At 37.7% G+C, this 14,604-nt stretch overlaps 1 protein-coding gene across 15 annotated transcripts in view; it reads left to right on the forward strand.

Annotated features, from left to right (window-relative positions):
• The window catches only part of srgap1a (SLIT-ROBO Rho GTPase activating protein 1a), a 125,113-nt gene that overhangs the window by 83,890 nt on the left and 26,619 nt on the right, over positions 1–14,604 (forward strand). For all 15 annotated transcript variants that reach the window (XM_028449322.1, XM_028449332.1, XM_028449324.1 and 12 more), the window contains exons 18-20: positions 17–96; positions 6,006–6,186; positions 9,752–9,886. In XM_028449322.1, coding sequence (XP_028305123.1) covers positions 17–96; positions 6,006–6,186; positions 9,752–9,886 — 396 coding nt within the window. The remainder of the gene's footprint in view (positions 1–16; positions 97–6,005; positions 6,187–9,751; positions 9,887–14,604) is intronic.

Raw genomic sequence — 14,604 nt, forward strand, 5'->3', positions numbered from 1 at the left:
CTTTCATCCCTTTCAGTGAGAGCCCCTACAGTGAGCATGGAGCCCTGGAGGAGGTCGACAACGAGGGAGGAACGGAGACACACACCAGTGAAGACGGTGAGGATCTATAAATCAAACTCAACTCACAGCAAATCTGTCTCTGGCATGAAATGTTTAGTTTCCCACCTCCTGTTTTTCTAAGCATCATTAATTAAAGAGATGGTGGTGTTTGACCATCTCGACATCCTTGAAATTTTCTCTTTTTTTTGATGGTTCTGAACCGCTTGTACAGGAAAAACAAATGTCTGAAATGTTGTAAGAGGCACCTGGTTTTATTGGCTTTAGAAAATCATACAGTTTTCACATATTGGTGATTACATTTGCATGTGTGTAACCTGAAGAAAAGGGAAGAAATGAGCTGAAGGGGAACATTTTACAGACTGTGCGCAGACATTGTGAGAAAGTTCAGCTCTTGTGATCAAACATGTGGCCAAAAGGTGATCAAATCCAATCATAAGAGCTGAGAAGGAGTCAAAGGTTCAGCTTTGTGTTACTAAGAAAATAAATTTCCCCTTTATTAATGACAAAATCTGTTCATTTACACTCAGTGGACACATTATTAAATATTTCACGATAGTATAGGTTGAGTTTCTGTCCCGTTCCTTTGAGATTTTAAACTGTAGCTGCAGATTTTTTGCTATAAATGAGTCATTTAAAAGTCTTAATCTACCACAACCCAAAATGAGTTTCTATGATCAAGATCAGTCAACTTAATGTTAAATATCAGAAGAGAATTACTTGAACTTTGTGTAACTTTAAGTCCTCCAGAGCGTCCAATTTGGCCCACAGGAGGATTTATTTTAACACAAACATGAAGTCTGGAAGTTTAGTCCCAACAATTTAGTTCTCAGTGTCTTGAAATTCAATGAAACTCCACGATATTTGGAGTGGCTTGCAGTTTTTATCTCCTCATCAACATGATTGCACTAATATTAGTTGCAAATTGTTGCAGAAACTGTCTCTTTTTTTTTTTTTTTTTGCTAAAAACCTTCAATTTCTCACAATAAATCCCGCATAGTGCCTGAAAATTTCATTACTTGCAAATTTAATACATTTGTAAGTAATAAGTCAGACGTTACTGATATCTCAAACTTTGGATATTGTCTGTGAATTATACACATTTTTATTACATGTAAATGTCTAAACTCAAGCACGGTATTGTTAAAATGACAAAAAAAAAACATCTGGATTTTTGTGGTCCGGCTCAGTTGGGTTTAAACTGGGTCATTTGTGGCCCCTGAACTAACATGAGTTTGACACGCTTGCCTTAAATGATTAAACCCCAAACCCGCTTTTTCTGCTGAATACATACAGTATATGTTTGGGTATTAGGTAGTGCTGTTTATTAATCCTTGTCCTACTCTTCACATTTTAGTAAAAATATTTTAATTTTGCGTATTTAGTTGTAAAACGTCACAGTTTCTGGTCTCTAAGGGTTGAGCGCCGGCTATTACATTTGAATTTTGTTACTGGCTGAGACGGATTCATTGGATTACCCTGTTTCATCAACATTTACTGTTGGCTTCGCCCCTCCTATAAAAGCTGAGAGGAGGGAGGAGGGTTTCCTCCAATCACAGCCCTCAGTGAGCATTGACTGACAGCTGTAATTAGGAACTCCACTGCTCCATGTGAAACAGCCGCTGTAGCGGTGATGTTTGTGACTCTGTGCTTCTATAAAGAGCAGATTCTGTGCTAATCAGAGGATTCACCAAGCGATGTGTGTATTTACAGACACATCTATGCTCTGTGTGTATTCCCGTCTGTCTCTACGTGTGCGCGGACGTGTGTGTGCATCTTATTGCTGTGTGCGTGAGGTGGTGAGAGAGTAGGGCTGTGTGTGAGCTTCACGTCGTGATTGTGTGTGCCTGTGGTTGTAGTGACACATCTGCACAGCTGCGAACTCGCTATGTGTGCATTACCGTCTGCCTCTGACTGGGCGTGTCTTACTGCTACAGCAGTAACGCCCATAATCAAGGCATTTTTTTTAATTTCCCTCCTAGTGGCAGGTCAGCAGAAAGCAGGGGTTTAGTTACTCTTTAAGTAATCATGGCATTATGTTTCTTTTATTACCAAAAGGTGATAGTTAGATAAACTGAGCTGTTTTTACCGCTTAGTTATATTTACAATTTTGTTTTCCTGCTTTTTAGCTACAACACTACATACATACAGCATAAGATGCTCAGGCTCTCGGACATGCACGCACACACACACACAGATCACATGACCATGTAGAAATGAGATTGTTTTGATTCATCTCGGTGATATCTTATATCTACTGACTACAAAAATCTGGACTCTGCGTCATCATCATTCATCACTTTCTGTTAATTCGGCTAATTTATTCTCATCACAACATTTGTTAACAAAAGCATCAGCTTTACTTGTAACTCCAAAAACTATGAGAGTGAAGTAATCTTTTCTTTGCAGTGTTTGTTTTTAAAATTGTCTGCGAACAGACGGAGAGGATGTCCTCAGTGACTGAGTTCTTCCTCTTAAAGTGTTGAACTGGGTTCAAGTTATTGTTATGATTTATTTTTAAATCCAGATGAGCTCACTTGGACTTCAGACAAACTTCTTATCCTGTTTAGTTACTCCACATTCTCTTTCTCTATGATAGCTTCAAACATTTTTTGTCCTTTTTAACCATGAACTAATTCAACAAAACAAAGGCAAATCAGCAGTGATGGAAACATAATCTGAAGAGGCTTTTAGTAAAAACAGTTGATTTTGTGGGCTGTGTATTAAGCACACAATTTGATCTAGAATACTCTAAAAAGTATTTCTAAAAGCTAATATGTTAATGTACAAATATTACAATATTCCAAAGTGAAGCCTGATGGCCACCCGTACCTTTTACTGATTACTACTACTATATTTACACCAAAGAATCTTATTTACCTACTTTTATATCATTTAAGATATCATTAGAAGATTATTGTCATCCACAATCACACTTCATCAAATTCTACTTTAATGCCAAACACAAATGCGACTGTTTCCAACTGACGTGCAAATTTTGTGTTGATCTGTTAAACATTTCTGTTTGTTCTGTGGTTGTAGGAGATGAAATGTGTAACAGGGTCATGGTTGCTGGCAGATTAACTGTCTTGTTCTACAATGGCATGCTTTTGTGCACGATCAATATATTGACGTCCTATCTACTGGTAAATTCACCCACAAGGTCACTAGCACATTGATTACATATCACTTTACAAGAGTACGCCAGGGTGTCCTTCCTGTCGAGTGAACCAGCTGGTTTATTGTATTTTACGATAAAAGCGAATGGTTACTGAGCTGGAAAAGTCATTCAATTTTCATTCTGAGTGACTTCATGTTGGGAGTCTCTCGATTTCCTGTTGGAAAGTCCAGTTAATTATAATACATGTCATATATTATCTTTATTTTTACCAATTAACAGTTTAATAGACAATACTAATATCTTCTTTGAATAATTAATTAACACATGAAACAAAGTCACAAGTACATAAAAATAATGAAAAGTACAGCTACAGATTAAATGGCTTATGGATTAAATGGCCAAATGTTGATATTCTACTTGGTCACTTTTTCACTTAAAATGTTTTCAGAACTTTCAGAGGTGGAGAATCAACAGATTTGTTTTTTGTCGTTGACCTTGAAGTATACTTCAGGAGTAACACTCATCATCCTAATCATACTTATAGTGTGTAGTAGACAGTATTTACTCATTGAGTTTGTAGTGTATAGTGCAACAATGTGCCATTTCTAACACAGCCTGAGGGTTTGGACATTTAACACAGATAGATTGCTGGTTTTTGGTGGAGCTGCATTGTCTAGTATAAACGGTTCATTCTCATAGCCGCAGTTAGCATCCGTTAGCTTCGACTCGGCAGGAGTTTAAGTTTGTCTCTTGCAGTCTGCTTGTAGCTCTTCCAGTCGCTCCGAGAGCATATAAAACAGGTGTGATTAATCACGATGCAGTACATCTGTGATAAATCATTCACAGAGTCCCTCCCTGAATCACGTACCCCCGGTACACTCTGCCTGCTAGCACATGAACCTATCACACTAATTTTAACAGCATAGCAACACTTGTTAGTTTTTATATCTTTTAATATTATGTCTGTTATTGTTTGCCTGTAAGATCTGCAGTTATTTTCAGTTATAATTGTACAACCTGACAGAGAAGATAATTTCCCCACTGTGAGATTGGTGTTTCTTCTGCCTCCAGCTGTAGCTTTTTATACGGTAGTGCCAACTTGTGCTCCTCTGCCTGAATAAACATTTGCAGATCACAGGGAGATGAATTGACAGAAAAGGGAACGTGGAAGAATGAGAAACTCCCTGCCTCTTTTAGGATGCCATCAACTTTATTAACAGTCTTATCCACTGCAGTGCAGTCCAATTAATTCAAACCATAAATTCTGGCTTGTCACATTTCATCGGTGCAGCGTCACAACCAGTAACATCAATCCTGACAACCCAGTGATGCAAGGAAGGATAGAAATGGATGCTGGAGGATTTTAGAATACATGGATTTCAGTGGAAGAAATGTAGAAAAATTGTGAATTGTACACCAGAACATGGCATGACACGCATCCGTCACAAGCTTCACACGTTTCCTCTGCTCTCTCTTTTTACCATAAACTATTATAGAGTTAGGGTCGTGCTTTCTCTGTCGAGGGACCCCCTGTCTGACTTGAAGTGAGAAAATGAGTTTGGAGCAAGGCTGAGGTAGGGCTGAGGGAGGAGAAACAGATCTATTTATAGACTCGTGTTGCTGTAGGGCAAGGATGGGCAACTTTTACAACATTGGGGGCCGCAGAAATGTGATTTTCTGATTCGAGGGCCATGTCAGCATTTTGAATAATGACCAATCTAAGAATTAATACAGGAAAGGACAAAGGTGTGGGTTTTTGTGGTTGTTTTGTTTTGTTTTCCTTTAATTTTTGTATTTTATTCTTGTTTTGTTTGTTTTTCTGTAATTTTGTATATTTTTATTGTACTTTAGTGTGTAATTGGAGCCATCTTGTGTATTTTAGTTGCCAATTTGTTTGTTTTTGGAGTCATTTTATGTTTTTTGTGTGTTGTCAAGTCGTTTTGTTTGTTTTTGTGGCCTGTTTGTTCTTTTTTTCAGTGTTTTTACAGCCTTTTTGTGTATTTTTGTTGTTGTTTTCTGTCTTTATGGAGTGATTGTGTGCATTTTTGTCATGTTGTGTGTTATTGGGGTCATTTTGTCTATTTCTGTTGTTGTTTTACATATTTATGAAGTAATTGTGTGCATTTTCCGTCATTTTGTGTGATTTTGGAAGTTATTTGGTGTATTTTTTGTTGTTTTATATTTTTATGGAGTTATTGTGTGCATTTTTTGTCGTCATTCTGTGTATTTTTGGATTTATTTTGTGTATTTACATTTGATATAATAAGATCGAGGGCCGCATGTGGCCCGCAGACTGCCAGTTGGAGCTGTACCTTTGTAAACTGAATTTTATTTTTTCCTAAAGTCACAATTGGTATCAAATGTAAACCAGGACAGTGTTGAGTGAGTACATGTTTTCCTCATCTCTTCTGTGTTTATTTGATCCACTCATTCCTAAAGTTAATGAGTAATTATGACCAGAGTCTAATAAGCCATGCTGTGATGGACTCGTCCCTGAGTCATATAGATCTTTGCGCCCAAGCCTCTATAAATACTCACCCAACTTCCTCAGGGCCTGTTGTAGCCCAGCTCTGCTATTGTAGATCTATATTACAATTGACCACAAATGAAATGCCCAGCTGGATTAGTGCACTTAAACTCTATGGCACAAACATTAGTAACATGCAGAGGCTTGCCAGTATCAAGCAGTCCTGAATCAACACCAGCATGTGTTTGCACAAAAATAGATATTGTATTTTGCCACAACACTTATATCAGTCAATAAAATGTCACACGTGTGGTAATAATCAGCTACTTGTTGACCGACTTATCTTCCTTGTGTTGACAGAGGGGGAACCCATTGAAGCCATTGCCAAGTTTGACTACGTCGGCCGCTCCTCTCGAGAGTTATCTTTCAAGAAGGGCGCCTCGCTGCTGCTGTACCAGCGAGCCTCTGAGGACTGGTGGGAGGGACGGCATAACGGCATCGATGGCCTGGTGCCACACCAGTACATTGTCGTCCAGGACATGTGAGTGATACACACATGACTGTAGTTAGTTTCCATGATATAAAGCAGGGGTCACCAACCTTTCTGAAACTGTGAGCTACTTCATACTGTAGGTACTGATTAGTCCAAAGGGTTACCAGTTTGAAAAGCACTTCTTAGATACTAATTGTTCATGGTTTCACTTTTATTAGAGGGTAAGATCATAAGGAAGGTTAGCAGTAACTTAAAAAAATGTTTAAGTTTCAACATGCAACACTTCTCCTAATTTATGCAGTTTCATTTTCATTACATTTGATAGAAAATCAGGGTCGCCACCGCTGTTGAGCGTAGGGGCCCCCAACATTGTAATTTTTCTCCCCTATGAAGCAATGGCGCCCCCTACAGTCAATTTTCAGCAACGTGGGGGGATTTTCTGTTTTTTTTTGGTTTATTTTGCACACAAAAGGGACTCCCAGGTGTGCATGGGTTGTTTTAACTCTCTTTTTAATCTGCAAAACCAATCATAAACACTCAAAGCGCTTTACAGAATTAAGGCATTATTCTTTCACTCCACACTTAGTGGTGGTAAGCCACTATTGTAGCCACAGCTGCCCTGGGGCAGACTGACGGAAGCGAGGCTGCCATAGTGCACCATCGGCCCCTCCGACCACCACCAACACTCACTTACACACTACATTCATACTAGGCAATGTGGGTGAAGTGTCTTGCCCAAGGACACAATGACAGATATCTATGAGGCAACTCTCACCCACTGTGGCACCTGGAATTCTGAGTGGCCATTCAACTACTAACCAGGCCCAGACCTGCTTAGCCTCCGAGATCTAACGAGATCGGGAAACGACAGGCTGGTATGTTCACATGGCCATGATGATGAGTATCTGCACATTTGTCTCAGCACTTATAGTCCCTGGCATAATAATTGAATGTGTTCTTTTATCCATCCACTTTTTATTTAAAAACCCAAATTCCACAAGTGTTATGGGAGCTGATATTGTAGGTTTAAAGCTGCTTTGATTGTGCACAGCAAAATATTTAGTGTCTTGTGGGATTTATGCTGCTCATTTAAGTTTTGTTTGGAAGTCTTTATTTTTACTGAATAAGCTTTTGTGTTAGATCAGATTGAATTAGCTGAACAAGCTAATATTTTAGTTATTTTTATATATATTTCTTTCTTTTGTAATATGATTACTGTTGGATTTGGTGATTTGATATAAATAAAGATAATAGTGATACATTTGATTGGTTACTTTAAAGATGACATTATGAAAAATCCACTTTTGCAGTTTTTTTGATAACATATGAAGTAACTTCAGTGTCCACTGGCACAAAAAATGTGAAATAAAACCGTCCAGTCGTTTGTATGTGGTCTGTGTAAGTCTTACAATGCAGAGAAAATTGCTCCATTTCAAATTTTTTAAGTTTGTGACGTCACAAGCTAAATTGGAAAAGAAAATACCCTCCCCTCCCCCAGGTCCATGGGTGGTTACTCCACCCATGGACCTGTTATATTGCCTTGTATTGCTGATCTCATGTGTTTGTGACACAATGCAATACAAAAAAATGATTATCACTTTAAATGCACTCCTGTAGTTAGAAGAGCAGAGGAGGAGGAGAAAGTGACTTATCAGCTTCATACTCCGGTGAGAGTTTGAATGACTGCTGCTACTGCTGCTGAGATAAAAACGGACCCTGAAGCGCGAAGACGGACTCACAATAACAATAGTCTAGTTTTTTGGCAGAAAACAATAACAACAACGTGTGGATAGCAAAAATAAAATCGCTTTGGTGATCACTGATCCCCTCACAAAAGAGCAAGGCAGGCACGTCAGCGTCTATAGACACGCCCACTCATGAACATTCATAAGTAGGGCGCTAAACAGCCCGAATTCAGAACTGCTCAGAAAGTGACTTTTTAGAGGGCTAGAACTCTGGAAAACAGGCGAGTATGAGAAAATAAACCTCAAATACTATGTTTTTGGGGTTCTTAGAACAAATGCTGATGGGTGAAAAATAGCATAATAAGTGGATACCGACACCTATACCTTCTTTAAAATTATCAAATAGCCACAAAGTGAGGAAAAGAAACAAAGATGCATAAAAAATTGTGCATAACCCTTTGACACAATAAATCAATCAATCAATCAATATTTATTTATAAAAAGTGCTTTACTTACAGAGAGATGCAGTTCAAAGTGCTTTTACATAGTTAAAAATACACCCACCCACTACAAACCCCATCCACCGCACACAGATACACACGTTAAGGACAATAAACACTGCGTTCACATCTGACCAGCAACCCTAAATCTGGACTCCGTCTCATTTATCCAAACCGGCACAACAATGGAAATTTTAATTTTAATGCCTATGTCCAGGATTATTATTTTTAGGCTGGGCTACCAGACTCAAAACGCCACTCACTTTGTTCTTCTTGTTCTTGTTGTTCTGTACACTAGTTAAAATCGCTACTCCTCTGTTATTAGTGAACGGATCGGACTGAAATTTGCTAGGTATGATATATGAATGTCTATGCTTTGACGCTCGGAGCCCGATTTTTGATTTGGGGCAAAAGAAAGAAGAAAACGAAAGTCGATTTCTGATTTATTTGTGAGTCAAATATTGCGACAGTTGGTGATCCCGAGTTTTTGACACATACCAATATATTAATGGGGCCCATTACTCCGTATGCGCCCGGGGGCCCCATTTTTCAAACGACTACTCTCCTCTGTTAATGCTCTTTGATTCTGGCTGTAATTTGACATGGACATGTCAAGAGCCTCTTGGAGACCTTTTGGAAAGGGAGGAGAGTGGGGGGGGTTTAATTTCTAAATTTATCGGAACATAGTCGTGTGATATCTCCTTTCAAAGGAAATTCAACGTAGATTACCATTTTACGTTGCACAAATTCATTTGTTTTATTCGGTGGAATCGAGTCATTTCACTGAATTCTCAGGAATGTGGTACGTGCTATTCAGCGCAGAGACGTTTCGCGGGCCCGGCCGTAGTTCATCAGAACCTGTTGAAAGACTGGATGGTGAAGTTGGTTCTTCTTATTTGTGCAGAAGTTGACTGTTTGACATTTATATTTCCTACTTGCCACTGTTGATAGGCTGTAGATGCAAAATGTACTGATGTCTGATTTCCTGTCAATAGCTTATGATGCTCTCCCTGCGTGTGATTTCATCTGAATATGCCACATTAGTACATACTGTTTAGTTTACTCCTCCGTATTGTCAGAAACAGCAGTAGCTCAGCTGACAGGCTGCAACCAACTGCACTTTAAATCCAGTCACATACCTCACTGACACCCACTCAGCTGGCTTCTGTGTGTGTGTGTGTGTCTGTGTGTGTGCGAGCTACCAGTAGAATACTGAATAGCTGAGGACTATGACTCATCTGGCTCTGTGGACCTTAGCAAAGGATCCATGCTGACTCGAAAGGAAACTGAATATCAGATGTCGTCATCAAAGTGCAATGCAAAAATATGAACTTTCTGACTCGTGCTGATTTCATCTGTTTTCATCTGTTTGTGGGTTAGTTGTGCGCTCCGTGCACGTCTCAATGTCACCATGTCTTTGTGTTGCAGAGATGACAACTTCTCAGACACCCTGAGCCAGAAAGCTGACAGCGAGGCGAGCAGCGGTCACGCTGGGGAGGAGAAATGCTCGGGAAAAGACATCAACTCTCCCACTGACACCAGGATCTCAGAAGCCTACATCAGGTGAGGTTCTATACATGACTGCGAACCTGCAACCGTTGGATTTTTTGCTATTGAAACATAGTTTCATATTTTTTTGCATCTTCCTCATAATTCGAGCAGATCCTAAAAGTGCTGAAAATACTCAAAAACTTCAGTTTAAAGTTACTGGTTTGCACCTGATGGCCAAGTGTCTCTTTCTGTGTTTCATTTACACCTACTTTGAAATAAGTGTTTATTATGTAGGGGCTCCGAATTTGCATGATCGCGGAAAATGGATGAAAAAATAAAACAGAATTCACTTTCTGAAACAGAATTATCTTTTGTAAATAATTTATTTATATATTTTCAAACAAAATCAAGCGGAAAGTGCAATATGACAGGGAACATACCCTCACATGCATGTGCGTATATGATGTAATATTAACGCAATACAGTATGTGCAGCAGAGTTCACCTCCTGAAATGGAAATAACTATAAAACACGGACTAAACACTTCCAGACACATTTTGGGGCAATACCACAGATGTACATGCCACTTTCCACCGTAACACAGGTGATCTAATGTGAAGCAACTGTTGCAAACAGACAGACGTGAAATCTCTTGCAAAATGTCACGTGATTTCAGCGCGAGCATTCAGTGCAGTGCAGCAGAGAAATATGAAGTTAATAACAACAATGAACTCAAATAATCGTGTTAAACATTAGGGATGTCCCAATACAACTTTTTCATTTTCAATAAGATACTGATATTGCAGCCTTGCGTATCGGCCGATACCGATATTGATCCGACATCAGCATGACTCATACATATCTTTATGACTCTTTTTTTTCTTTTTCTTTAATAAAAAATTAATAGTTACTTATTTTGTAGTGTTGAATGTTAGAAAAGACTTGATGTTACTCAAACAGAGAACAATAGTCAGCAACAGTAGGTATGAGGAAAAACTGGCCCATTTATTTATTAACCAATTGGTTTCATACATTTTAACCTTCAACATAATATCTACAGTATTCTACAATAAAATAAAATCAATAAAAAATGAATTGCAAAAAAACCCAAAAAAATCGGAAATTTTAATCCGATATTCGATATTCGTTTTTCAGGCTAATATTGGACCGATATCCGATATCAGACCCAATTAAACATGTTTGGCAGGATTTTCTGAAGTTTATCAACCAGTAATAATTATATCTGATTTGGGAAAACCAATGAAACCGCACTTTACACACAAATTAACTTTGTCTTTTTAACGCTTATTGTTTAATGTGTTGTTTTCACTGAAATAAGTGACATTTATTTCTTTAATGTTAAATGTGAGATAATTTTGTTTATTGACACTGATTAAACTGAAGTATTTGATACTAGTTTAATATTTATTTGTTGTTAATCTTTGAGAAACAAACAATTCTATTGTAATTTCATTGAAATTGGATAATTAGATTTCGTAGAAGTCATTGCAACCAGCACTTACTGTAAATGGTATTATACAACAGTTAGTTGCGACCAAGTCATTTGATTGGACGAGAGACATTTGATGAGTGCTGATATAGAGTAGCAGAGTAAAGCTGTTAAGGTGCCCTAACAACTGTTTATGTGTTGCCTGGCAACAGCCTTGTCTGCTTTCCAATTGTGGACCTATTTGTTTTGGCGGAGCCTAATAAATGATTAAATAAACAAATCTTAATCTCTTGCCGCTTAATACTGTTAACTATTAAAATGAACTTGTAGAACTGTTGTATAAAAGCAATATCACACTTGAGGTGGTGCTGTGGTGCCGAATGTCCCTCTTGTGTGATCAGAAGAGACAGTAAGCCTGTTTGTTTGCTTATTAGCTGCTTGAGACGATAAATCAAAATAGGTTTTGCTAATAGTGTTTATTTGCTCAATGGAATTTCTTTCTCGTGGTCAGACAATTCATGGTTATTTAATAACTTGTATTCACACACACACACACACACACACACACACACACACACACACACACACACACACACACACACACACACACACACACACACACACACACACACACACACACACACACAGGCAGCACATATTCAAGCACACCTCCACCTCCTCACAGTGTGTGCTGTTTGTCTGTCAGTGTTTTGTTCATCTTCTCCGGTGTATCTTTCATGGTGAAATGTACGACCTTGAACAGATTGTTCTTTTTCGAGCATGTGCAAAAGTGCTTTCACACAGAGTCTCACTTTCTCCTGTGACTTCACTGTAAGTGATGATTCATGCTGGAGGCAATATTTGCACCTGGTGGTCTGCTGACATCAGAATGCAGATGAAGATGTCTGAATGAATCATGCACACCTCTCTGTGCTCTTTAGGAATAATGTCTAGGGATTTATTATCATCAACAGCTTGTATTTGTTTTCTAATGAATGGAATAGTTTAATAATCCGGTTTGTATTCCTTTTTTGTTTATAATTTATACAACTTTATTTATTGTCAGGTAGAATCTACTCCAGCCCTCAGCTTAACTGCTATTTTATGTTCTGCTTCACTGGGTTTTTACCAGTGTCATTTTGTATATTTTTTTCTTATTTTGTTTTTTTATGTGGTTTGTTTTTTATGTCTTATTATAGTCATTTTTGTTGTCATTTTGTATGTTTTTGGAGTCATTTTGTGTATTTTTGTTGTCATTTTGTATATTTTTCTCTTATTTTGTTTGTATTTTGATGTCGGTTTGTATATTTTGGTCTTGTTTTGATTGTGTTTGTGTGTTTCTGTTGTCATTTTGGGTTTTGGGAGTAATTTTGATGAGTTATAGAGTATTCTATTTAGTCATTTTCTACATTTACTGATCTTTTACTACTTCTCGATGAAGTGTTTTAGTTTGTTTACTCCTCTAGTATTTTCCCCTGTTTGTCCTTTTATGATAGATAAGCCTAATATATACAGAAAATACATATTTGTAATGAAATTATTTGTTAAATCTACTTAGATTTTCCTAAACCTGCCTCACTTTCAGCTCTTCTATTCAGTCACTCCTCACTGGTGCTGAATCATTTATATCTTGGTTTTTATTTAGATATTTTCACTCCCTGGTGTTCTCCATCAACACACAACCCCAGGAACGTTGCATAGTGAGGAAGATCACACTGTGTGGTTCTGATGAGCAAGGACTGGTTCTGTTGGCGCATTGGTGTCTCGTCCTTTGATTTACGTTGCAATGTTTGCTCGATCCACAATAGGTTCAGGATGAGTGAGCAGTGAGTGCACTATGAGTTGCAGGGCCTGTTGTTGTGGTGGTACACTGTGTCCCAGAGGGAACGATGCATTATGAATGCAGACTGCTCCACCTGCTGTTTGGGAGTCATCACTGCACCTGTTTACATGTCAGGCTTTGCAACTGCAGTTAGAAACTAAACACACTAGTACAGTGCCCGTCTAAAGTCTGCATTCATATAGTGGGAGGAGCTTAAGTATAGTTGTCAATTATGGCCAAATGAGTATGTGTTTGAAGGTTGGATGTACAAAGAGGTGTACATACTCTGTACTTTATAGTGTTATAAAGGGGTTTATTTGTGGGTGCAAAGTAAAATAGCATGTGCAATCTCCCTGGTTTAATTCTATGGGACATGCGCATGATAAATGTGTTTGTTTTTTTTACTCATTTTATTTTATTTTATTTATTTTTTTGGTGTATTTTTCTGTAATGTATGTTTTTTGAAGTCATTATGTATGTTTTTGTATCTTTCAGTTGTGTTTTTGTGCATTTTTTGTATAACTATTGTTTTTGTTGCCATTGTGGTGTGATTCTGGAGTAGTTTTGTGTATTTTTGGATCTTTTTTGGTGTAGTTTTGTGCATTTCTGTTGTTGTCATTTTTGTGTATTTTTTGTATAGATATTTAGTTTTGTGTATTTTGAGTCATTTTCATATTGTTGTTGTCGTTTAGTGCATTTTTTGTAATATATGTTTTTTGGAGTCATTTTGTGTGTCTTTGGAGCCTTTTTGTATATTATTGTGCATTTCTGTTGTCGTTTTGTGTACTTTTTGTATAAATATTATTTAGCTTTTTGTTTTATTGTACTCATTTAGTATATTCTTATTATAAATACTGTGTGTGTGTGTGTGTGTGTGTGTGTGTGTGTGTGTGTGTGTGTGTGTGTGTGTGTGTGTGTGTGTGTGTGTGTGTGTGTGTGTGTGTGTGTGTGTGTGTGTGCGTGTGTGTGTGTGTGTGTGTGTGTGAGACCCACTGGAACTATTTGAAACTTTCGGGAACTCTTCCGTTGTAGCGTTTATAATGCCGTATCCGCGTAGAAATGTGCAGTAGAGCACTCTTTATGTTTCATATAAAATGTATTTTTTGTAATAAAATGTGTTACTTAATCTATTCCCCATTTTAATTCTAGCAAATTCTTTTTGTCTTCTTTTTGAATAATATGTTACGGTTTCATTTATTCAGACAACTGTTTTTCAGGAAATTTACTTTGATCTCCTGACATGTTTCGACTGTCAACTGCCAGTATTGTTCAGAGGCGTCTGCTGATTGCTTTGATGTTCCCTTGACTTCCGAGTAATAATTACAGCAAGTTGTTTTTGTCTTCTTTTTGAATAAATAGTTAACAGTGGAAACATGTCAGGAGATCAAAGTACATTTCCTGAAAAACAGCTGTCTGAATAAATGAAACATGAACATAATATTTCCCATTTTATTTGGTTAAGATTAAGTATACGTTTTACATAATCCTTGTCCTCAACTGGGATTAATATGAGGTTAT

This window comes from Gouania willdenowi, chromosome 6, assembly GCF_900634775.1.
Source record: "Gouania willdenowi chromosome 6, fGouWil2.1, whole genome shotgun sequence".
In the NCBI taxonomy this organism is placed as follows: domain Eukaryota; kingdom Metazoa; phylum Chordata; class Actinopteri; order Blenniiformes; family Gobiesocidae; genus Gouania; species Gouania willdenowi.